Source organism: Porites lutea, chromosome 12, assembly GCF_958299795.1.
Source record: "Porites lutea chromosome 12, jaPorLute2.1, whole genome shotgun sequence".
NCBI classification, from domain to species: Eukaryota; Metazoa; Cnidaria; class Anthozoa; order Scleractinia; family Poritidae; genus Porites; species Porites lutea.
The window spans coordinates 19,499,573-19,522,449 of NC_133212.1; the positions used below are offsets into that span (position 1 = coordinate 19,499,573).

Consider the following 22,877-nt stretch of genomic DNA (forward strand, 5'->3'; position numbering starts at 1 on the left):
TAGCTCGGGAGAAAAAAAATCCGAGTGTTCCTCGCAGGAGACGACAATATGACCTTAAGGTTACTAGTCCAGACGCTCTACCACTGAGCTACACGAGCCTGAATGGTGAGAGCTAAGGTTCACGTGACAAAGATTCTGCATATTTGCTGCAAGGACTCTAGACTGCGAGCAGTCTCTTATTTTTCTTTGCAAAGTTACTGCACGCGAAACCTAAGCACGCGAGCCGCGAGAAACGAGGGCGTAAGCCCGAGAAGAAAAAATAAGAGACCGTCTTTTCTCGCCTGGTCTCAATCCCTTATTGTAATAATAACGTCGTGGTTTGCTATCGCGCTGGATGAGGTAAGGACTAGACAGATTTTAAGAGAAAAGGCGGACTGCAGGCAGTCTACTAGGACTCTCTTTTGCCGGATAACTCATTTAAGCGCGAGAAAAAGTAAAACTGTCTATAATACATTTACCGTGGCACACATCATGAAACTTTAAACGTGCAAACGAAGAGAAAATGACAGGTAGAGAAAGGTAAATCTCTGGTTCCGAGACCCAAGGCGAAGCAACTAATCAACAAAGAAAAACTGCACCTGCCGCATTAAAATTAGAATAAAAAATTTATAGGCGACTTTTTAAAGAAGTTTAGAGAACATGTAATTGATCGTCGAATAACCCCACCACGGATCTTTTCAAAAAGAAAATCATATATCATCTACCTTTTAAAATATTCAGAAAAGATAAACGATGAAACTTAAATTACCAAAACTACTTTGAATTGTAAACTGAGAAAAGCAATACGAACGTCTTAGTTGGATAACCTTAATTTATTTGTACTCAGTTAATATAACTAACAGGTTCATGCTATAGGGCTTACATGATAAAATTTTTATTGAGGTTAAACTAAATCTCTAAGAAAAATATGGTTTATTTGAGGTTAAATGTAACAGAATAAGAAAGGAATGTGACTAAATTGATTTATATTTGTACTTTCTTAGTTTCATTTTCTTCTTTTGCCATCAAGGGACGCAAAAGCTCAGCTCGCTTATGAATGTCCACTTCTTTTTTCTGTTAAACAAAGAGGTGAGAGGTCTTAATTTTAAATTTTATACCTGATAGATTATCATTTATTGTTAATCTTTAGTGGCACTTTATTATAGCAGTAACCTTGGCTAAAGAGCTTAAAGTTGAAACTGGGCGACATTGATCTTAAAGCCGCCACACGAGATAATGAAATTTACTTAGAAAATTAAAGTTTGTTTTTATCTTACAGCTTTTAGATATAATCATTTTTCGTCTGTATGTTGTAAGTGATCACTTAACCTTGTGTTTTTAGAAGTTAAATTTGCAATTCATTTTGTAAAAGCAATTAACTCTCTTTACCGCGGAATTCTAGGAAAAAGTAAGTAATCTATAAAAGAATTAATTCATTCATTCACTGATACGTTAGGTGCGTCACACACACAATATTTAATTGTTCTTACCTGTTCGCTGCAGATAGCAGCCGCAATCTGATTAGCTCTGGCCAAAAGTGATCCAAACGTCCGCATAAAGTAAACATGCCTGTTCTTGTAAGCGATGCTCCTCAGCTCGCCCCGGTACGCACGGCCAACACCGACGGCGTAAACCTGGACTCCTTTACGTATGAATCTTGATGCCATGCGCTTGATGGCGTATGAATGACGGCGATTGGGTGGTCCGCCAGTGAGTACTACGAGAACACGTGGGATGTACGTCGGCTCGTTACGGTAAAACGAGTCATATGCAGCTTGCAAGGCGAGATCCAACCGTTTTCCTCCACGATTGATGTATGGAGCTTGGTTGATGGTACGGCGAACCGCTGTTTTTAAGAAATGAGTTACGTATTAGTGCGGAACCTCTACTTACAGTTGCCGGCTTCTACTATCCGGACGCCTCTCTATGAAGGTGAATTTCCACTGTCGCGTAATTTTTACGTAGGTACGAACGTGAATGTTTCGTGCTAAATATAATAGATACGACGTATGAAAGGTGGCGTGAAGACGTAAAAGATGAATGAGGTTCAACTTTTACGTTTGAGGACCAATGAGGATTATCATAGCACAAAAAGACACACTAGGGGGATCATTTTGAACAAGGGCTAAGGTCCTGTTAGCGATTTCGCCTACAAAATTTTAACGAAACACTATCAACGGATCACCATACAAATGTGATAGTCTTTTCGAGTAATGAGAGCGTCAAAAGCCATACCCTATCCCGTGGCACATATCTGTGTAGCTTAGATATGGGAGTAACAATACCGTATTCTTTTACACTAACACTATCGTCTTACCAAAAATTGAGTTGTATTGTCTGAAACGCATCCTCAGCGAGGGCAGATTTGCGTATGTAATCAGACCAATGTGGGATTGGTGCTTGGTGATTGTGAATTTACTGGATACGACCTTAGCGAAGGCTTTTTCCAACTGGAAGTTTGAGCGGCCAACATCACTTGAGGCGTCCATTACGAAGGCAAGATCCAGGGTAACAGGGCAGTGCTTGATGGAGACTAAGTTCGAGAAAAGGAACAATATGTGAGTCATACGACCAAAGTAAATAACTTGATCTGAGTGCGACGGCCGTAAGTTGTGAGTTACAGACCGAATTTTTTCTTTTTGCTTTAAGGCCCAAGCGCACGGGCCATCAATTACAGGAAATGTTCCGACACTGACTTACAGTACAGACTAAGAAAAAGAGGGTTATATCTCTGCGGTTAATTAGAGAGGAGAAAATTTCAATTCAAGCAGAATGGCCATTGATGTTTGATGCGCGCCACATTCGAACAGGGGGTAACTTTATTGTCCACGAGTTGTCAAAAACATTCATTTAACACTTGACACACTCATCTTCCGGTCCCAAATGTTGTTGTTTTTGGACTCGGTTAAGAGTTTGTGGCAAGCCAATGCCAAATCAGTGCCTTTCACTAATCTGATAAGTTACCAAAACCGAAAATAAATCGCAACAATTTCTACTTATTTCTAATAACCAAACTTTGAACTAGAGAGTCTAATCATCTCAGTCCCAGTTCAAGGCTTACCGGGTGGCCTGATAGGCGGTCTAGGTCGCGGTCTGGGTGGTGGTCGTGGCCTGGGAGGGAGTCTCCCAGGCCTCTTGGTTGGTCGCGTTGGTCTGATTCTCTCAGCTGCAAAGAAGGAAAGTGTAGTTAGATTTTGTTAGTGTGAAAGGCTACCTAACTATTACTGACCATTCTGAATGAACCTAAGCGCTACAAAAAATGGGAAAAGAGAGGGTATTGTCTCATTAATTGTCTTAAAATGTACCTAACTGGCACCAGAGTTAGAAGAGGAGACTGCTCAGGAGCGCCGGCAAACATCAAAGTTGAAAACAACGGTGCTGTAGTTTATGTTCGAAGCTCCCTGACCGTGCACAATCCTTTGTTTTTTGTTCACAAATTGTGACTGAATAAATTAAGGCGATGTTTCTATTGGTCAGTAAGTTCAAAATGATAGGAATGCTATTGAACCTTGTGCACGGTCAGGCCCAAAAAAGCTAACAAAAACATATAACAAAGGAGTCTAACGGGTTTCATAAGCATTCCACTTTAATACCTATGCTGGCACACATATAGGGAAGGTAAACATTTTACTAGCACTAAACACTTTCATATTACTGCGACATTTACAGCGACCACGTTTTGAAAGAAAGTCAAAAGAAAGGTTGAATTGTCGTTTGGTTAAGTTGGAGTTTATACCAGTCAAAGGTAAAACGGTCAGTACCATACGAGAATCTCAGTTGCTTAGTTGGATTATGAAGACACCTGGTCTACAAGTCTTTTTTTAGAATGGCTTTTTCTCACCTGTTCTCTGTCCATAGAGCTCAAACCTCATGGAGATGTGCCTAAACCACGAGTTAGGTTTGATTTTCACGAAGCGGGCGTAAATGCGCGGTCTCAGCGCATGTGCAACGATGCAGTTACGATCGTTGTTGGCCGGGAAAATCTAGAAAAGAGAATGTTTATGTAAATAACGAAACGCAACAGAAAAATGGGTATGAAAAAACGACTTTGCCGTTTGACTCAAGCAATACTATAATCGGCGACAAAATTGTTGAGACATTGCACTCAAATAGGGTAACGTCAGAGAACAAAAGAATCCACACCCACCCCTTCCCCCTCCATTCAAATTTGGGGTGTTTGTTGCTTTCTATAGGTCGCTCGAACAGCGGCACAACATTGCATGGAGGGGATAAGGGAGGAAAAGCTATATTTCCCCTTTTGAAGTCAGTGTCTCAACTTATTTTGTCGCCGATTGTAGGTTGCCAACGTTTTGGCAGAGTTTGCACAGTTGATTTCATCGTCTGAAGTTAAACAGACACACAATAATTATTGGTGGATTTTTATGATAGAGAAAATTATTACTCTGAATTTTTCCTTCGAGATCCTTTGCCTGAAGGCCCTTTTAAGGCACATTTCATAAACACCCGGCAAGGAAGTAACTATTCACTTCTCTGTGCGAGACAGCAAATTAACTTCATGTACGCATTGCAGACCTATTTTTGTGCAGAGTACCTTGACTCGTCCCCTTTTGGTGTAGGGTCGGAAGGTGCGTCCATTTTTACTATAAGATACAGTGTAGCTTGTCACCCACTGATTGGCGTCTTGACGACCCTGTGTCAGGATTCGCGTGACGAGAGTACGCCGCTTCAGATCCACCTTGTGGTTAGATAAAATGAAAATGAATCAACCAGTAGTAAAGGCAATATTTGAGAGGGTGGGAGTGTGGAAAAAGCGCACGGGACACATAAAGACCATATGGTAAAGCTGTATCCTGTTTCCATAAAATACGACACCCGGGAGAATTTCTACTTCCTCTCTAGTTAGACAGTAGTCCACTATATCTTTATACCAGCTTCTACCGCCGCCCGGTTAGCTCAATTGGATAAACGCTAGTCTGCCGGGCGGGAAGTCGTAGATTCAAACTCCGGCCGGACCAACACCCAGGGTCTTAAAATAACTGAGGAGAATGTGCTGCCTTTGTTGTGACATTTAAAAAAGGAGAGACATTCTAGTCTTCTCGGATAACGACGAATAACATAGGCCTTGTGTCAAAGCTCTTTCACTGTTCTGATTCTTGTGGGACGTAAAAGAACAAACACTGCTGCTAGTAAAGAGTAGGGGGCGTAGACCCCGGTGGTGTGGTACAACCTTTCATTTTCTGGGTGGTTAATGAAGGGGTTGGTATCAATTGGGACACAAGTCCTGTTTCATCCCCTGTCACCGTGTTGAGTCACCATGGCGAAATTCAATAAAGATAAAGATTTGTGTCCCTAGGAACCATTCATGAATCTGGTGCGGAATGGTTGAAAGATGGGTAAATTCATCCCAAGGTGAAAATATATTTTGACAAAGTCTTCTCCTCTAGCAACATGAAGCTGGAGCGGATAAAAAATTGCCTCGCCTTCCTTCCAAAGACAGGGATATATGAACCCAAAAATTATGACAGCTCACAAAAGTATGAAAGTAAATGCAATGGTGACATAAACCTTTAACTCTGGGCTAAGCGAAAACCGCCAGCTTTCGAAAACCTGGGCCCTGGGACCAGTTTCTCAAAAGAATCAAATCTGTTTAAAATCCACCTTCATTTGAAAAGAATGTATGGACGTGTAAAAAGATCCTTAGAAACGCGCACTAACCATAATCCACTGTCGTCTGTTGTTTCGTTTCGCCGACCATGCTCCTTTATTTCGACCACGAGCTACAGCGTTTAGTCGTCCGAACTGCGCGCCATGATATCTGTTCCATTCACCTGATGCTGACAAACTACGGTCTCTGATTTTATAGTCTTCGATACCCAGTGGCAGATCCCTCCTCGCTAAAAAGAAGAAAACACACGGTTGTCCTGTTAAGATACAGCCAAGCTAAGATATGCAGGGGTCAGATCTTAATAAGTCATTTAGAAGATGACATCATTTGACTACGGCTACCAGAATTCTTCAGGCTCTTATATTAGCGAACTAGCAACAAATTATTTTTGACTTTTGATCAATAAAAATCATCACCGTATCTGTGAGTTATTTTCTTGGTTTCTCTAATTTCGTTTGTTTGACTGCGTCCTGTTAGGGACGTTACGATCCGACAACGGCAACGTCCATAAAAACGTTGCTGAAAAATAAACTTCGCATCCTTTCAAACTTTTTCGTGATTATCCCAATTCGCCCTGTTACTTAAAAGAAGGGAATTTTGGTTGCAGCTGAAGAGAGGGGACCGCGCCGGAGTTCAGACAGAGATGGTAGAATTTATCGCTTTGCCGTTCCCGTTCTCAAGTTAACCTAAAATTTGGTCATTTCACGTCGTAGTTGTCCTAGGACAGCAAAGAAATGTACAAAAAAGCGTGATGCACGTGCGTTGTTTTTTTTTGCTCATTAAACCTATTGCTTTTCTGACGTTCTCCTTGCCGTCGCCGTCGTAGTTTCGTAAGGTCGTTTGGCCGAGGACGGCTGCCAAATGTACACGCGAACAGAAAACGCGCATAACATTGCGTTCGCCTATCATAAACTGAGGTTGTCATCTCTTCCTCAGTATTCTTGTACGACCTCAGTGATGTAACGAGAAATATACAATATTCTTACATGAGGGTGTTCCGTAGAACTCGAGCCTCAGTGATATGTGATTCACCCAGGTGCGGGCGTACACACGGACAAACCTCGCACGGAATGGTGGGTCAAAAGTGTTTTCCACGATGGAGTAGTGATCACGGTTGCCTCGGAAAACCTAATAAAATTAAAGCAAGAAAAGATGTTATTGTGTAGGTGGTTACTGTTGAGACTCACGAAAACCCGATGCTCCGAGAGAGTAAGACTAAACTAACTAAAACACTAGGTTGCGCATCCACTCTCACTAGCAAGCTAATACTTAATGAGTTCTGTTTTGAGATCTTTTGTGCTGTTAAATACTCCGTTTGGCCTGCAACCGGAACCGGAAAATAGAAGCGAAGAACTTTGAGAAGGTCTAATCACGTTGTAAAAAGTGGCCTTAAATTGTCATTCCTGCGGTGAATAAGCGATTTCCAAACAAGGATGTTTTTGTTAGTGATAGTTTTAATTTTGTGATTGTGGATGAACTCCTAATGTGTGACCACTTAAATGCAAGCGCAAGCTAACGACGTCGTACTTTCAATGGTATTGATTATTTGAACGCGGCTGAGTGAGATGTGAAGAATTGTGCAGATCGAGGAGCCAATCAGAAACGATATATTTTGAATGAAAAATACTATCTTTTAAGTTAAACTTTACTGAAACGGGCAACAAAAACTGAACGCGAAACTTGTTTTGCAACATTGATGCAAAACGAGTTGGAAAGAGATGTTGCGCGTTTTACCACTCGCATTTAAACCTGTTAACAACCTGATTTGTTGCAAGACAGGTTTGATGTGGGTGATAAAACGCGCAAGTATCGCTATTCAACTCGTTTTACAGCAATATTGCAAGAAAAGTTGCATATTTTTTGTTGCTCGTTTTCCCGCAACTTTAGTTCTTTCCTGTGGTTGGTTCGTTACACTAAGAAAGCGTAGACTACGCTCTAGTAATGCGCCTTCAGTAGAAATTTCTTTAGTTAAGGGTAGTTTCCAGGACTCATTAGCGACTTTATCCAATACCCTACCCGCAAGTGTGAGGCGGTGTGCAGACTTTAATACTTTCAAAAATAACTGTCTTATAATTTTAAAGAGTAGGGCCAACATGCGCCTAAGTTTAACCTCATAAGTTGTCTTGATAAGGTTTCTTAGTTTTGGTCACTCATAGTATTTATAGTATTTTAGATTATTTAGTTTTAACAGTTTTTAAGTGCATAATGTAAATAGTGAATGATTTTTTAATAACATTATGTAAGTCGGTAGTTTGTAGTTAGTATAACGGATGTAGAGCTACCATGTAGAAGTACTGTCAATAAATCGTAATTATTATCATTATCATTAGTAGTAGTAGTATAGGTAATAGCATGATTTGTAGTTATATTTGGCATAAATACCACGAGTGATATTTCGAAATTGTTATACGTAATTTCACGAGCCGTTAGGCGTGTGAAATTTGAGACAATTTTGGAATATCACGAGTGGTATTTATGCCAAATATCACGTACAAATCATGCTATTATTTGTTTATACTACTACCCGCAATAGTTTTGTAATTTTCACATGTAGGTATTTCAAATTAAGCTGAAAGACCACTGCTCTAAGCCAATCAAATTGCAGAAATTTCTCATATACTAGTATAATTATTATAAAAGCAGTTCCACGTACAACACCTATTCAGATGGCAAAAGAGCAGTACCTTGAGCCTACTATTAGCCTTGAACGGTGTCCATCGATATCCATCTGGACTGTAGGCCACAGCAAAACTAGTGACATACTGATTGGCGTCTTCTCTTCCTTGCATGGCCACCATAGAAACTCGCACGGGTCTTCTGAAATTAACCTGGATCCACTGTTTCCGGTTGTTCTTCTTGGCTGACCAGCCTCCCTTGAAGCGGCCCCTCGGTTTCAAGTTGAGTCTGGCAAGATAGGCGGCGTGGTATCGATCCCATTCGCTCGATGCTCTCATGTATCTGCTCGTGATTCGTCCCGTAGAAATTCCGAGGGATCTCGCGAGTGGCTGTCGAACTATAAATTATGTATGATGAATGATGAGAAGTACAGGATCAAGCACCACTTACCGTAAATCCTCTATTAAGCCCCCCGAGGGTTATTTATTTCAAGCCCATATGAGTAGGGGGGGAGGCTTGATAGAGGCGGGGGGGGCCTATTTGAGAGGGGGGGGCTTATTTAATTAAGCGAAGACGATGGTGTCAGTTCTCCATAAAGAACTAGAATACAAAGTTGAACAGCTCAGAAAAGTAGAAGAAGTTTTAGGTCATGAAGCAGAAGATCAAATCCGAACTTCCAGTTGCTAAATAAACCAGCCCGGATCAGTCCACACGAAGTTTTACAGTCGTGATTGATTAATACAGTCTATCATCTAGTACTGAAGAATAATTAGGAGAGGGGAGGGGGGGGGGGGGAGGGTCTTAATAGAGAGGGGGCTTATTAGAGGGAGGGGGCTTATTTGAGAGAGGGCTGCTTAATAGAGGATTTACGGTAACTTGAACTGAAAATAGACTTTTCGCTTGACACCAGGGAATATAGGTAAATAATAAACACACGCATTCATTGCACTTTGAGGTGAAATTACCTGCAAACGACAGTTCCTGCAAAATAATATCTTTCAAGATATCTCAGTTAAAACCATGAGGGGACTTTGAAACCTTAAAAGGCTGGCATTCATTACGCAAGTTTGGCTGAAGTAATGACGCTTTAGGTAGACATTTTTTTCAAATAAAATTTACTCACCAAGGCGACGCCCGTAGAGTTCAACCCTCATAGATATATGACCATGCCACAGGACGGGCACTATACGGACATAACGCGCTCTGAGACGCCTGGTAAACCTGTGACGTACTATGGTGTTTCTGTCACGATTGCCACTCAAAACCTGAAAATTGCACGCAGAATATTTTACTTAAGTGATTTTGTTGAAGATTTTGCCTTTAAGAGAGGTCTGCACACGCAAGACACAGTCTGATCAAAAGAAGTCTAAGCAAACATTAACACTTACTTCTCACTTCGGGCAAAATGTTGACTTAGGGGAGGGGTAGGTGGGTAGTTTGCCAGAAAAGTATAATGATACCTTTACAGGGTTGTCATTAAGGGCCGGGGGCCGGGGATTTCCCCCACCTACTATGAGTGTGGTTTCCGGCTACTTTCATAGGAAAACAGAAGAAAAATAGAACCAAAAGAAATCCCTAGCAGTTTGATTCCCCGCCTACTTGTCGTATTTACCTGGCAACTTGAAATCTTAGTGACACCCCCGCTTTATTTTCACCCTTTTTCTTACTTCCCATCTCCTCGCGAATTCGAGGCCTTTTCGTCCAGTTTCTCCCAGATAGTTTCGTCACGATCTTGTCCTAGATGGGCTTGTGGCCTCATAACTTACCAGAGTTTTCCGTCGCACTTGGTACCATCGCCATTTAACACAATCCCTGCTGTACATCACCTTATACGCCTTCACCCACTGTGCATAGTCCTGTCTACCCTGGGTCGCTACACCATACAACAACGCAATCGTTCCGATGTCAACCTGGAACCACTGATGGCGATTGTTAGCACGTGATGACCACGCCCCTCTGAACCTGCCTCGCCTTTGGTTGTTAAGACGACCACGATGCGGTCCGTGGTATCCGTCCCAGCGCGAAGATGCGCTAAGAACGCAGTCAGGGATACGGAGGTCTTCTACTCCCAAGGGCATTCTAGTTAAGACTGCAATGTTACAAGGATATAGTGTGAGAGGTTTGTTTTGTTACGTGCAGGCTGTTGGTATAACAAGCGTAATAGATCATTCAGCATCTTGTGTACCAACTATACTTTTAAGAGGCCATTTCCGAGTTCCCCCGGGTCTCTGCTTCAAAACAAATACAACTCATTTTCATAAGAAAGGTTGTGCATCTAGCCTCATTTTGAAAGTGGGGGTTTTTGGACTCGGAAGTGGCCTATTAAAGTAAAGACTAGCGTTCCAAAGGGCGTCTTATCTGGCCCGCGGTCTAGGACTACCAACCCAAATTGGGATGAAAAACATCTGCTAGAAAAAATAAGGCTTTTCTTCCACACCGATCTTAGAAAGCAACTCTAAATATAGGCAGGAAAGCTACATGATAAGCTTACAAAAATGTAGCTGTATTGTTGGTTAATCTATCGGTGGAATAAACAGTTGATCACGATGGAGAAATATTGCAGTTTGGAAAGTTAAAACTATTTTTTCTAGTTTGTCGACTGGTGTCGTCAATTAGATTTTTCCACCCTTTAGGAATTCATCTGAACTATTTTTGTTGTATCAGAGTCTGGAGTATATTACAATTTGACCCGGAAAAGCCCGAGTGTACAAAACTACCAAAGCTGTTTTATCGTCACAATAGTCTTACCAGCATTGCGGCCGTACAACTCGATTCTCATGGATATGTGGCGGTACCAGCTCAGCGGTCTCACGCGTACTGACAGAGCCTTTATGGCAGGCTGGAGATAATGGCGGACAACGGAGTTTCTGTCTCTGTTCGCACGGAATATCTAAAGTTTTCAAAAATGAAATATCTCAGCTACCGGCAGTGACTAATGGATTTTGAAACACGTGTTTTTTTGCTTTAACACGAAAGTTTAATAACAATCGCCTGATAGTAAAGAGTAACATCGCACAATTTTCCAGGAGTCGTAAAGTTTTTCCACATGCTGCTCGGGGATTTTCCTCAATAACTGTTCACGTTCAAGGTGGATTTCCACCGTCGCGTAATTTTTACGTGCGTAGGAGCGTAAAATTAACGTGCGTAAATAAAACAGAGGCAATGTATGGAAAATCACGCACAAACGTTAAAGTAGATTTTCGCCCAACTTTTATGTTTTCTCGTGTCCTCTATTTTATTTACGGAAGTAAAAATTACGCGACATTGGAAAGGTGGATTTCCACTGTCACGTAATGTTTACGCGCGTAAATGTATGAAGTGTCGCGCGTAAACATGAAACTTGAACGAGGTTCAACTTTAACGTTTACTCGAAACCTTTAATACACTGCGTCTATTTTATTTACGCACGTAAATTTTACGCCCGTATACACGTAAAAAATACGCGACAGTAGAAATCCACCCTTAGGATCGATTTCCACTGAAAGAGTACATATTGGCCATGAAAATGACAAAAAGAATAGGTACGCGTTACTGAATACCAAGGAGTATGCACCTTTCTCAAGGTCGAATGACTGATTAACCTCTACTTTCAAGGACAAACAAACCTTAGTTGCTCCAAGTTGTTTGTAGTATACATAGTGCACAAGGTCCATGCTGAAACTCAGCCAGTATTTTGTCACCCACTGGTTTAAGTCCTGTCTCCCTTGAGTAGCTATTGCAACTATTTTCTTCGGTATTTTGAAGGTCACTTGTAACCATTGGTAACGGTCATTCACTCTTGATGACCACCCTCCTCTATAGCTGTTTGTCAAGAGTAGAATATTGTTAAGTACAAGGATGATTAAACAATGGGATCTAGCTATTCGGGCCGCTTTTGTTTCTTAAACACGAGCCCGCCCGGACGTCGGACAAAGAGAATATCTGACTCCCCAACGAAGATTCACGCCTCTAACTTAATCAAAAAGAAAATCCGTGGGCGAGTGCGATAATCAAAGCAAACGGTTCTGTGACTTTTTCGGTAATACCGGTAAAACTTTGGAGAAAAGTGAAGGTATTCCTTTTCCCCAAAAATATCCAGTGGAAACGTAATTTCCTACCATTTCTACCGACACCAGTTTATGTTGTACAAAAATGGAAAGCGCTCCAGGTATTCTCAAAATGAATGCCTAGTAGCACAGTTACCTGGCTTGCCGTCTATAGTGTAGTCTTGCCCTCCAAGCCGCGTGATATCTGTCCCATCGAGACGAGGCAGTCACAGCTTTATTCCGTATCCGACCGCTTTGCATTCCAAGTGCTCGGAGACGAGGCCTTATGATCCCTTAAAATCAGGAAGAAAATATTTAGCGTATTATTAGCAGTTCAACAACAAAAGTGATTGTCTACGAGTACCTTCTTTTGTTTACCAACTTAACTTGCTTCTCGGCAAGTGAAAAGCACTCAAATGCATAAATGACTTGCTCGCCGTCAACACTATAGCTCCCTAAGAAGAAAAATTCGACTTTGTACCTGGACGGCGTCCGTAAAAACCGACTCTCATAGAAATATGCCTGTGCCACGTGATCACTACAATTCTGATAAAACGGGCGCGGATGGGTGGCCGCAAGGGGTGGGAGACGATGCTGTTTCTGTCACTGTTTCCACGGAATATCTATTAAAAAGGAAAGGATTTTAGGATTATCCTTATTTCGGAAAACAAAACGGCAATTAATTCAAGCAGGGGATATTTCAAAGTTACCGTTAACCCTCTAGCCACACAGGTTATATTAAACAAGTAATTTCGCTTTTAGTTTATGGTGAAACTGCTGAACCAAAAATAAAGGTTATAACAATAACAACATAAATAATAACCATGCAAAAAGGGTCTTAACTTTTAATGAAATTCTCATCTAAAGGCTCTAAATTCTCCCCTAAGGAGGCTAAAGGGTTTCCCCCTCTTTTAAATAGTGGGTCACCCTGCCAGCACAGCCTTTTTAGTATTCTCGAAAATATTCTGCATAAATCAAGAAAGATCTTTGTTGATCATGCGCTGTATGTTACTCAGTCGGATACAGTTCAGCTCGAATCCAGGCCTAATAGCCGTGCGCTCGCCGCTGCTTATTATAACCACCGGTTTTATCAATAAACACACGAATAACAAGTTTGACGAGAGAAAACAAGAATGACTAGTCTACGACGTTCGGGCTTCGGCGACTTCATAGACTTTACGTGGTTCAAGCAGAGCCTCCTTTTCTCCTCCTCGATCAAGAAGAATAAAAAAGGGGGCTGTGGTGGGTGATTGCGAAGTTTGATATCCTTAGGGAAATACAATGCCAGTGGCGGATCCAGGGAAGGGGCCCAGGGGGCCCGGCTCCTCCCCCGCTTCCTTTATTGGTAGACCAAACTGGGGCCCGAAGGGCCAAATTTTTATTTTTTGGAGACCGCCCCTCAGTATCTCAGTTTCTGGATGACCGACCCCTCCCTCTCCCCTCTTATCTGGAAGGTCTAGAGCCGGCACTGCTATACCAATTATTACGAGAAGGGTTTTGCAATTGGCTTTTTTGCTTTGAGTTTTGAAACTCAAATAAGGCCCTATACTATTTTTGTTTCAAGTCTCACCTTTAAACGGCCTCCTTTCCTATATAGCGTAAATCTAATGCCATCATTTCCATAGTACACTTTATAACTGGTGACCCACTGGCTAGCATCCTGGCGTCCCTGTGTTCGTATCACCTTTATCAGTGTTGGACTTCCCAGGTTGAACTGCAGCCACTGTCTCTTGTCGTTCTTCCTCGCCGACCATCCTCCCTTGTAACGACCACGAGCCATGTTGTTTAGTCGTCCGAGCCAAGGGGCGTGGTAACGATTATACGTAGACGGAGACGTGATATAAGCGTTTGGAATCTTACCATCTTCAACGCCAATTGGAACGGTATTGCGAGCTGAAAGAGTCGACAACACAAGTTGAGCAGTGCAATTTTGTCTTGCCGTACGTTTACATGGAACTATTTATTTACTATGTAGTGCTAGCTTTTGACTCTGTGAACAAATCCTATGGTGTGACCATTCAATTGGAACCTCTTCAGCAGTACTTTACATAGTAGTAGTATACTTTGTATGTAGTTCTACCTTTTGAGTCTGTGGACGAAATTTACTCCTTAATTTTGGCGCGAAATTTTAGCTTTAATTTGTAATTTCACATGTGAAATTACAAAATTGCCATGGCAACCCTTCCCGTACGTCTCAGTGTCAAGATGGCGACGAAGTTTTAAAATGCCGTGAATGAAGATGTCAGGGCACAAAAAGACGCTTTAGAAAACCTGAAAACACAAGAGAACATCAAGAAGGATTCTAACAGGTATTTTGCCGAAAACGTCTGAAAAATTTTGAACTTTATAAGCCAAATTTAAGGTCTAAACATTTGAGAGAGTGGAGTTCTCGATCGTTACGATCCAGGATAAACATGTCAAAAATCCAAGATTGCTAACGTAATTCGTCACCCATGATATTAATAGGTAATCAAATGGTATACTCGAGAAATTAGGGAATAATTTCACTTGCGTTTTGTCCAAATCCGAATAATTTCCCGAGCCTTCTTGGACAAAACGCGCGTGAAATTATTCCCTAATTTCACTCGTCACCATTTGATTACACATACAAACCATTCAGCAGTACTTTTACATGGTTCTATCTCTTTAGTATGTAGTTCTAACTTTTGAGTCCTTGGACGAAGCCCTATGATGTTACCATTCAAATGAAACTTCTTCACTGCAGTACTTTCACATGGTACTATTCGTTTAGTTTTAAGTTCTAACTTTTGAGTCCTTGCACGAAGCCCTATGATGTTACCATTCAAATGAAACTTCTTCACTGCAGTACTTTCACATGGTACTATTCGTTTAGATTTAAGTTCTAACTTTTGAGTCAACGTTGCGACACTTAAGCGAAAGCTCTAAAGCAAAAAATTTCATACAGCAGTACCTGTTTAACAATAACTCGAAAAACTAAATTTGGATTATAATTTTTCAACGTTGAAGTCCGTACGGAATAAAATTGGACCACACTTACATATCACGCTGCCATAAAACTCGGCTCTGAGCGAAATATGTCCCACCCACGACCAGGGATGTATCCGTACATAACGCGCCCTGAATGGTGGAATGAAAAGGTTCTCTTTAATGGTGTTTTGGTCTTTATTTCCCGGGAAAATCTGTGAAAGAGAAACATAGAACAGTATAAGATGACCAGAGATGTGCCTTTATTACTTTTGCAGTTCAACGGTGGCTGCGATTAGCAACGGATTTAAGATTTTCAACACAACGAACACAGCGACCACACATGTTAACAGAGAGATTAAGAGTTGACGTTTAAGGCAAACAGTAAACGTGAATTTGTGCCACGTGACCAAGTTTTCTCATTACCTTCCGTTTCCTGTTCACTACTTTTACAAAAAAATGAGCATTTTTACCTCATTTTTATCCATAAGAATTGTTATGAGCTGTTTTTATATCCCTTTTTTCTATATTGAGAAATTATCAACTTGAAACTGACTTTTGCCGTAAGCGTGATTCTTAATCTCTATAATATTCCCTTTTGGTTTACTATAATAACGGAACGTCATGTGTTGGACTTTGATAGTGGATTATAACAGTAATGTAAATTCCTGGGTCTTTGAAATTCAGGATAAAACATAAAGAGGGAGACTTATTCGAGGAGAGGGTGAGGAGGAGGGCTTATTTTAGAGGAGTGAAGAAGATATACCTCATGACAAACATTACCTTGACTCTTCCATAATGTTTATATCGTATCCACCGATATTTATCCTGACTGTATGAAATAACAAATCTGGTCATCCACTGTCTTGCATCATATCTTCCCTGGGTAACCACCTTGACCACTCTGAATGGCCGTCGTAAATCAAACTGGATATACTGTCGACGATTGTTTCTTCTCGCAGACCAACCCCCTCGGTAACGTCCTGTAACTCGCTGATGTAACCTGGCCCTCCATGCTGCGTGGTACCTGTCCCACGAACTCGACGCTGTAATGTAACGTCTCCCGCGTATTCCCATAGGTATAAGGCTGGGTCGCACACGTGGTTGTCGGGCTATGAAATGAATAGAAAAATGACATACTGCAGTTGCGAAGGCTATAATATGGGGGTTCCTTTCAATACTCTACTTGAGGTAAAGGTGGATTTCCACCGTCGCATAATTATTGCGTGCCTACGCACGTACATTTTATGGGCGTAAATAAAATGGAGGCAATGGCTGGAAGGCCACACATTAGATTTACATATGTTTATGCACGGCCTTCCATACATCACCTCTATTTTGTTTACGCGCGTAAAATTTTCGTGAGTGCGCACGTAAAAATTAAAAATCCACATTAATTTCGGAAGTCAGCATACATGGTCGTCACCAATGATAAGAATGACGTGCGAAGTGATAGGAAACGCAAGGTGGGTTCAGTTTCGTCAGTCCTCTTGGAATTAGCAAATGAAATCAAGGATGGACACAAGGCGAACAGCGTAACATCACTACCTAATGACACAATTACCAGAACTGAGATAAGTTCGTAAAAAGAGCAAGCATGATCTTACCAGATTTTTAAAGATCCAGATTGGTGGCCCAGCCAGGATCTTAATCCGCACCTTCCGCTCAGTAAATATGCAATAGAAAACTGAGCTAACAGGGTGGCGGTCACGAAAAATTATACAGTACGCTCAGTATTTCGTGGAAATTATGCTCATTTACTAAACATCTTCTTCGCTGACCAAACGCAATACATATGGAAATAAAGAGAATCTTACCGACTAGTGATCCATACAGCTCAACCCTCATTGAAATATGGCCATACCAGCTCACTGGGTGGAACTTTACAAATCGAGCAACAAAAGGGCGCTTAAAAGAATTCTTCACAACAGTGTTTCTATCTCTTGCCCCACGGAAAAGCTGAAGAAAATTACAGGATAGCTAATATTAAACATAAAGAGTACAGACGTCTTGTCAAAAGTCTTTGAAACCTGCAGTTAAGTTTATCACGTAAGTTGACGCCACCCTAGTTTTTTCGAATTATTACCTTCAGCTTAGCCATAGCAACTCCCTCTGTGTTGGAGGATACTGAATCTTGTTTGTTTTTCTAAGTTAACATCATATTTATGTGCAAATGAGCCTCTATTATTTCACAACAGAGTCAACAAAACGATTCTAAGCATTAAACTAATTGAATAAATGTTACCGTATCAATTATTTTTCCTTCTCTGTATTCTACTACTTGGCTTCACTTTACTATTTCATCTTGGAAAATACCAGTAAAGCTAAGTTACATGCATCCCCTGTCTTCTACATGCTATGTTATAAAACAGAACGCTCCTGAACAAACCTTAGCCCTTCTCCTCTCAGTGTAATATCTGAACCTTATTCCTCCTACGCTATGTGAAATCCTAAGTGACACCACCCACTGGTTGTAATCCTGTCTTCCTTGAATTGCGAACCCAGCAACCCGAGCTTGCTTAGTAATGTCAATCAAAAGCCACTGCGCCCGATTATTAACACGTGACGACCACGCCCCCGTCAGGCGGCCCCGTCTGATAATATTAAGCCTGGCGCGCTTTGGACCATGGTTCCTGTCCCAGCTGGATGAAGCACTGAAGCCACCATCCGGGATGCGACGGTCCTCGACCCCAAGAGCTAACCGAGAAGGCGCTGGGAACCAAAAAATATTTTTACGTTATTCATAATCTGATTTTTTGTCGCAAAAACGAAACGGAAAGATCTAAATTAAATTCTTTTGAAATATCCGATTAAAAGGGAGGAGAACATTATCACTTTTTTGTCTCAATATGCGAAGTACCAAACACGAGACAGTGTTTCAAATTATATTAAACAACCGACAAGAAAAATGAAATGAAAAAAAAAAGGTTTAACGGAATAAATTTCTTAGTGATCAAAGTTGAAACAGCTTACAAAAGAAATGTAACAAAAGCTTTAATATGTGCTGTTTAGCGACCAAATTTGAGTTTTTAGTTTCAAAGTGTCTAAAATAGGTGTTAGAGAGACTAAAAAATTATAGTGTCAAGCGCTATCGTGAATCTCTTATCGGTAGAAAAGGTTGTTAAGAAAGGCTGAAGGGGCAAAAAAACATAAGAGGAAACACCCATAAATATAAGACGTATACGTACCAGTAGGACGTCCATAGTATTCCACTCTGCAGGATATGTGATTCACCCATCTGACAGGGTGTAAGCGGACAACACGTGCTTTGATCGCGGGTCGTAATGAGTGCATCACTACTGTGTTACGGTCACGGTTTCCTCTAAACAACTAAAAGTCAAACCAAACATAGAATTAGCTACGAGTATGTTTTCTTGCTAAGGTATTTTAAGTAGACATTATAGTCACTTCATTCATGTTTTACTTAACATTTGTATCAGGCTTTACTTGGGTTTTACTGAAGAAGAGTTTGAATAGAAGAAGGGGGAGAAGCGGAAGAAAGAGTACAGAGGGCTCCCTCTTCTTTTTGTTTCGCATTTCTTTTTCCTTTCTTCCTAGAAACGCCTCATAGGGAGTTTTAGCAACGACGTCCTCGAAAGCAACCATAACGTCAAAAAAGCAATAGATTTAGTGAGCAAAGCAGCAATCTTTCCACCCTCAGAATATGTGCTTTATACATGAACAAAACCACTCGGAGTAATAAATCACACTACTCGCCCTAATCTGGAAGGCCAGTGCGCCAGTTTTGCTGTTTCAGAGTAAAGAGAAATTTTAGTTTCTGAAAGTGTTTTAAAATAGATTGCTTGCAGCAGAAAGCACCAATGACGACTACACACGATTGCATGAAACAATCACCAAGCGCGGGAAAACGTCTGCGTCCAAGTCACGACTAGTTTTGGTTTCATCTCTGATTGGTTAAGAAAGTGCGTGCGTGATCATTCAGCCAATCCAAGCCTGCAACGAAAAATTAGTCAAAAGACTACCCTCATCACTAAAATGAGAAGCGCAAGATCGTTTTACTCACCTTTGTTTTTCCATTCTTTACGTATATGGCAAAATAGATACCATCCACACTGAATGACACATAATACAGCGTAACCCATTGGTTGTAATCATGTCTGCCTTGAGTTGCTACAGCAACTATCTTTTTCGCGCCTCTAAAATCCACTTGGAGCCACTGCTGGCGATTGTTGGTCTTTGCGCACCAGGCTCCCGCATATCGGCCACGTTTTGGCCTTTTTAGCCTACCAAGCCAAGGGGCATGGTATCTATTCCATTGTGACGAGGCTGTCATTGCATTGTTGGGTACTCGGCCACTTTGCAGCCCAAGGGCCTTGGGGGCTCCTCGCCTAATACCTAAAGTATCAGTGTAAGTACAAGTCAGACAAACACTTTGCCTTGACTTGATAAAGTTTGGATTGAAAAAACTGGCTGATGGAACAGAATGTAGAGAACAATCCTTCAAAAAAATATTTTCGACTTCCACTTCGGGAAATATGGAGGTTCTAGAACAAGAAACTCAACTTACTTTCCGAGAGACCATTCGTTAAGTATCGTATTATGTAGCACGACAAAGACCTATTATTGTCCAATCTTGTCATGCACGAAAAAGGTCGTCCACCAAAATTGGTGGGCAACAATGCATAGTTACTAATAAGCGCTCACTACATTGAGGAAACGCTCCAGCAACTGTATACCATACTTCGTTTAAGGGGCCCATTTCTCGAAAGTCCCGGGTCCTTACTCAAACATGTACATTCAATTCAAAATTGAGAAGAGTGTTGGTCCTAGCTAACAAACCAGTCTATTTCGTTTTGTTAACTGTTAGTCAACATGTTATCTGCAAAACTGTTGAAACCTCTAACTTGGATGTAACAGTAACAGCTTTACGGGCCCGTAAATAATCAGGACTTCGACTTTCGAGAAATGATCCCCGGACGAGAATGTTTTTCCTATTTTATTCTCCTTACCAGTCCTTTGTCCGTAGAGTCCAATCCTCATGGAGATGTGGCCGAGCCAAGTGATGGGGTGGAATCTGACACACTTTGTATAGAGTGGAGTTTTCAGCTTATGAAACACAATTGTATGTCGGTCCCAGTTGCCAGGGAAAATCTAAAACAAAAGGGATGCGTAATGAGACACCTTAGGCCTGGGTGTCTACAGAGGATACTACTTCAAGAGATATTAGACCTTTTTTAACTACGACGGCCATATTGATTAAATTTGGAATGGATAACTCGATCATAAGACTGAGAATCAGATCTGTTTACAGACTTTGACAGAATCCAGTATATCGTTTTATGCTGGAATAAACAACGTCCTCGAAAAAACGCTGCACGAAGAAAAAAGTCAAGACAATTGAGGTGCTATCTCACAGATGATTTATTGTAATTTTTGTCGGTGATTTAAGAAATGTGATTTTGAAATGAATGCCTCACCGAAAAAGCTTAAAATTTAATAAACGCCACTAAGTTTAATCGGATAAATACGGTATTGTACTTTGTGGCCCTTTAATTTTGAAAACACTGTGCAACAGATCCATTCGCATATTTTGAAATGTAATGAACCGCTTAATGCGACTGCCCAAAGTTCATCCAGAACTTGTCGTGTTGACGCATGATATTTTTCTTCGGTTAGGCAGAAAGACCGTAGATGTGTTAAGAGGGTGACCTTAAGTCGGGATTTCGGATCAATTTAGTTTCTAGGAAACTGCCCACCTACCCCTCCCCTAAGCCAACATTTTGCATCAAGTGAGAAGTAAGTGATAATGTTGAATTAGGGGATGGGTGGGTAGTCAGTTTCCCAGAAACCTAAATTGGGGATTTCATCCAACCTGGACCAATTTAGGATTCTAGGAAACTGCCCACCGACCCCTCCCCTAACCCAACATTTTGCCTTAATTAATTAAGTGAGAAGTAATTGTTAATGTTGACTTAGGGGAGGGGTAGGTGAGCAGTTTCCCAGAAACCTATATTGATCCAGTAACCTCAGCAAAGCAGCCTCGAGATCCTTGCTCTGGACCTCTAACGAAGTCAACGAGTTACCGGAACTGCGTGTCGAATTTCCCCTCAAACTGATTGGCCAATCGACCAATGGCTTTTTTAACTGGTCAATCATGGCACGTACTCAAATCATGGTGCACATGGGGCAGGGAACAAGGATTTAGGCGCTGGATCGTAGAAAAAACTTATCATGAGGTTTTTACTTTAGTTTCGTCTGTCAGGAAGGCTACATTAACTGAGGCTGGTTTCTTTTGCCAGGAAGGCTACGTTAACTGGGGCACACAGAGAAACAACTACCTTAACTCGTCCATTTTCCTTGTATGGACGGAACGACCTGCCGGTCAAACTGTACGAGATGCTGTAACTTCTAACCCACTGATTCAAATCCTGCCGACCTTGAGTAGCCAAACCGGTTATTCTTGCTCTGCGTCTCAGTTTAACCTGTAACCACTGGCGTCTGTTATTCTTCCTTGCAGACCACCCCCCACGGTACCTTTTTGTTGCAACGCTGTTAAGCCTCGCTCGATTAGCACGATGGTATTTGTCCCATTGACTAGAGGCTGAGAAAGCTCTATCGGGTACCTTGCCATCTTCTAATCCAATCTCCACACTGTATGGTGCTTTTAAGAGAAACATTCAGCATCCAATTAAAATAAGCTGTTGTTTAATAATTTACCTATGAATCAAAGTTAGCTAAAGTTTTGTAGGGATTAATTTATGAAAAAATGCTGTTTTGAAGGATGTTTTGCATCGCTAGGTCAGAACCGTTTATATAGGTGTATATATGTATCTTCTTGTAAGAACATGTTTATCTTGTCTCAATTGTTTTTGTGACTATAAAGTATCGGGAAAACAAAAGTATGTTCGCCCAGGAGAAAAAAAAAGTAAGCTTCATAAGAGAGGCTAGCTAATATTACATCATGATTCTGAAAATATTCATAGTCAAACCAATTCACGAGAGCATGAAAGGCTTATTTGAAGTGCCCCTTTTCATGGCGCATGCGCCGGTGTACTCTCTGAACCAGGAGCTTAGAACCGGAAGCAAGCAAATCTTATAGTAGGCTTTTGCAGACCGGTTTATTTTGAGATACCTTTTAAAGCATTATTTCCCGCGAAAACGGAAACCCTGTTCCGTCGAAGCATAAGACATCAAACGGGAAAACTAAACGTCTCACTCATTAAAAGGAGAAAGATACGTTTGTCTGTTGGATTTTGCTGACTGCCTTATGAGACTTAGGGGATATTCTAAATTCGCGCTAAAATAGTTTTAAAACTAAAATGGTCGATCAAAACGCCACGACAGGAATACAGGGATGTTGTGCACTCCGTCCTATGGCTCCTGTCAGAACTTGTAATTCCTCAAGGATCTGAGTTTAATAACACTTACGTAAGAGGAGACCATAGAATTCTGCCCTTAAAGATATATGGTTCACCCATGCAGTCGGATAAATCCTGACATATCGCGCCTTTATTGGAGGATCAAAGACGTTTCCTTTAATTGTGTTTCTGTCACTGTTTCCGATGAAGACCTGAAGAGAAATGCAAAATAAAAGTGGCTCGTAAAAATGATTCTATGTACAGTCGAACTTCCACCAACGGCCACCTCTCCACAACGGCCATTTTTTTTGGGCGGACAGTCCATACTTTCACTTTTGTTTCAACCTCTCTACAATGGCCACTTTC

At 41.2% G+C, this 22,877-nt stretch overlaps 1 protein-coding gene across 1 annotated transcript in view; it reads right to left on the reverse strand.

Annotated features, from left to right (window-relative positions):
- Positions 1-777: 777 nt before the first annotated feature.
- LOC140953837 (uncharacterized) overlaps positions 778-22,877 on the reverse strand; it is a 148,203-nt gene continuing 126,103 nt past the window's right edge. The window contains exons 150-174 of the mRNA XM_073403217.1: positions 22,582-22,723; positions 21,492-21,814; positions 20,163-20,304; positions 19,217-19,548; positions 18,381-18,522; positions 17,582-17,904; positions 17,010-17,151; positions 15,976-16,304; positions 15,266-15,407; positions 13,817-14,139; positions 12,728-12,869; positions 12,404-12,539; positions 11,827-12,022; positions 10,970-11,111; positions 9,988-10,310; positions 9,345-9,486; positions 8,290-8,618; positions 6,592-6,733; positions 5,656-5,834; positions 4,532-4,675; positions 3,821-3,962; positions 3,041-3,145; positions 2,297-2,512; positions 1,470-1,825; positions 778-1,053 (exon numbers count right to left, since the gene is read on the reverse strand). Coding sequence (XP_073259318.1) covers positions 964-1,053; positions 1,470-1,825; positions 2,297-2,512; positions 3,041-3,145; positions 3,821-3,962; positions 4,532-4,675; positions 5,656-5,834; positions 6,592-6,733; positions 8,290-8,618; positions 9,345-9,486; positions 9,988-10,310; positions 10,970-11,111; positions 11,827-12,022; positions 12,404-12,539; positions 12,728-12,869; positions 13,817-14,139; positions 15,266-15,407; positions 15,976-16,304; positions 17,010-17,151; positions 17,582-17,904; positions 18,381-18,522; positions 19,217-19,548; positions 20,163-20,304; positions 21,492-21,814; positions 22,582-22,723 — 5,124 coding nt within the window. The 3' untranslated portion in view covers positions 778-963. The remainder of the gene's footprint in view (positions 1,054-1,469; positions 1,826-2,296; positions 2,513-3,040; positions 3,146-3,820; positions 3,963-4,531; positions 4,676-5,655; positions 5,835-6,591; positions 6,734-8,289; positions 8,619-9,344; positions 9,487-9,987; positions 10,311-10,969; positions 11,112-11,826; positions 12,023-12,403; positions 12,540-12,727; positions 12,870-13,816; positions 14,140-15,265; positions 15,408-15,975; positions 16,305-17,009; positions 17,152-17,581; positions 17,905-18,380; positions 18,523-19,216; positions 19,549-20,162; positions 20,305-21,491; positions 21,815-22,581; positions 22,724-22,877) is intronic.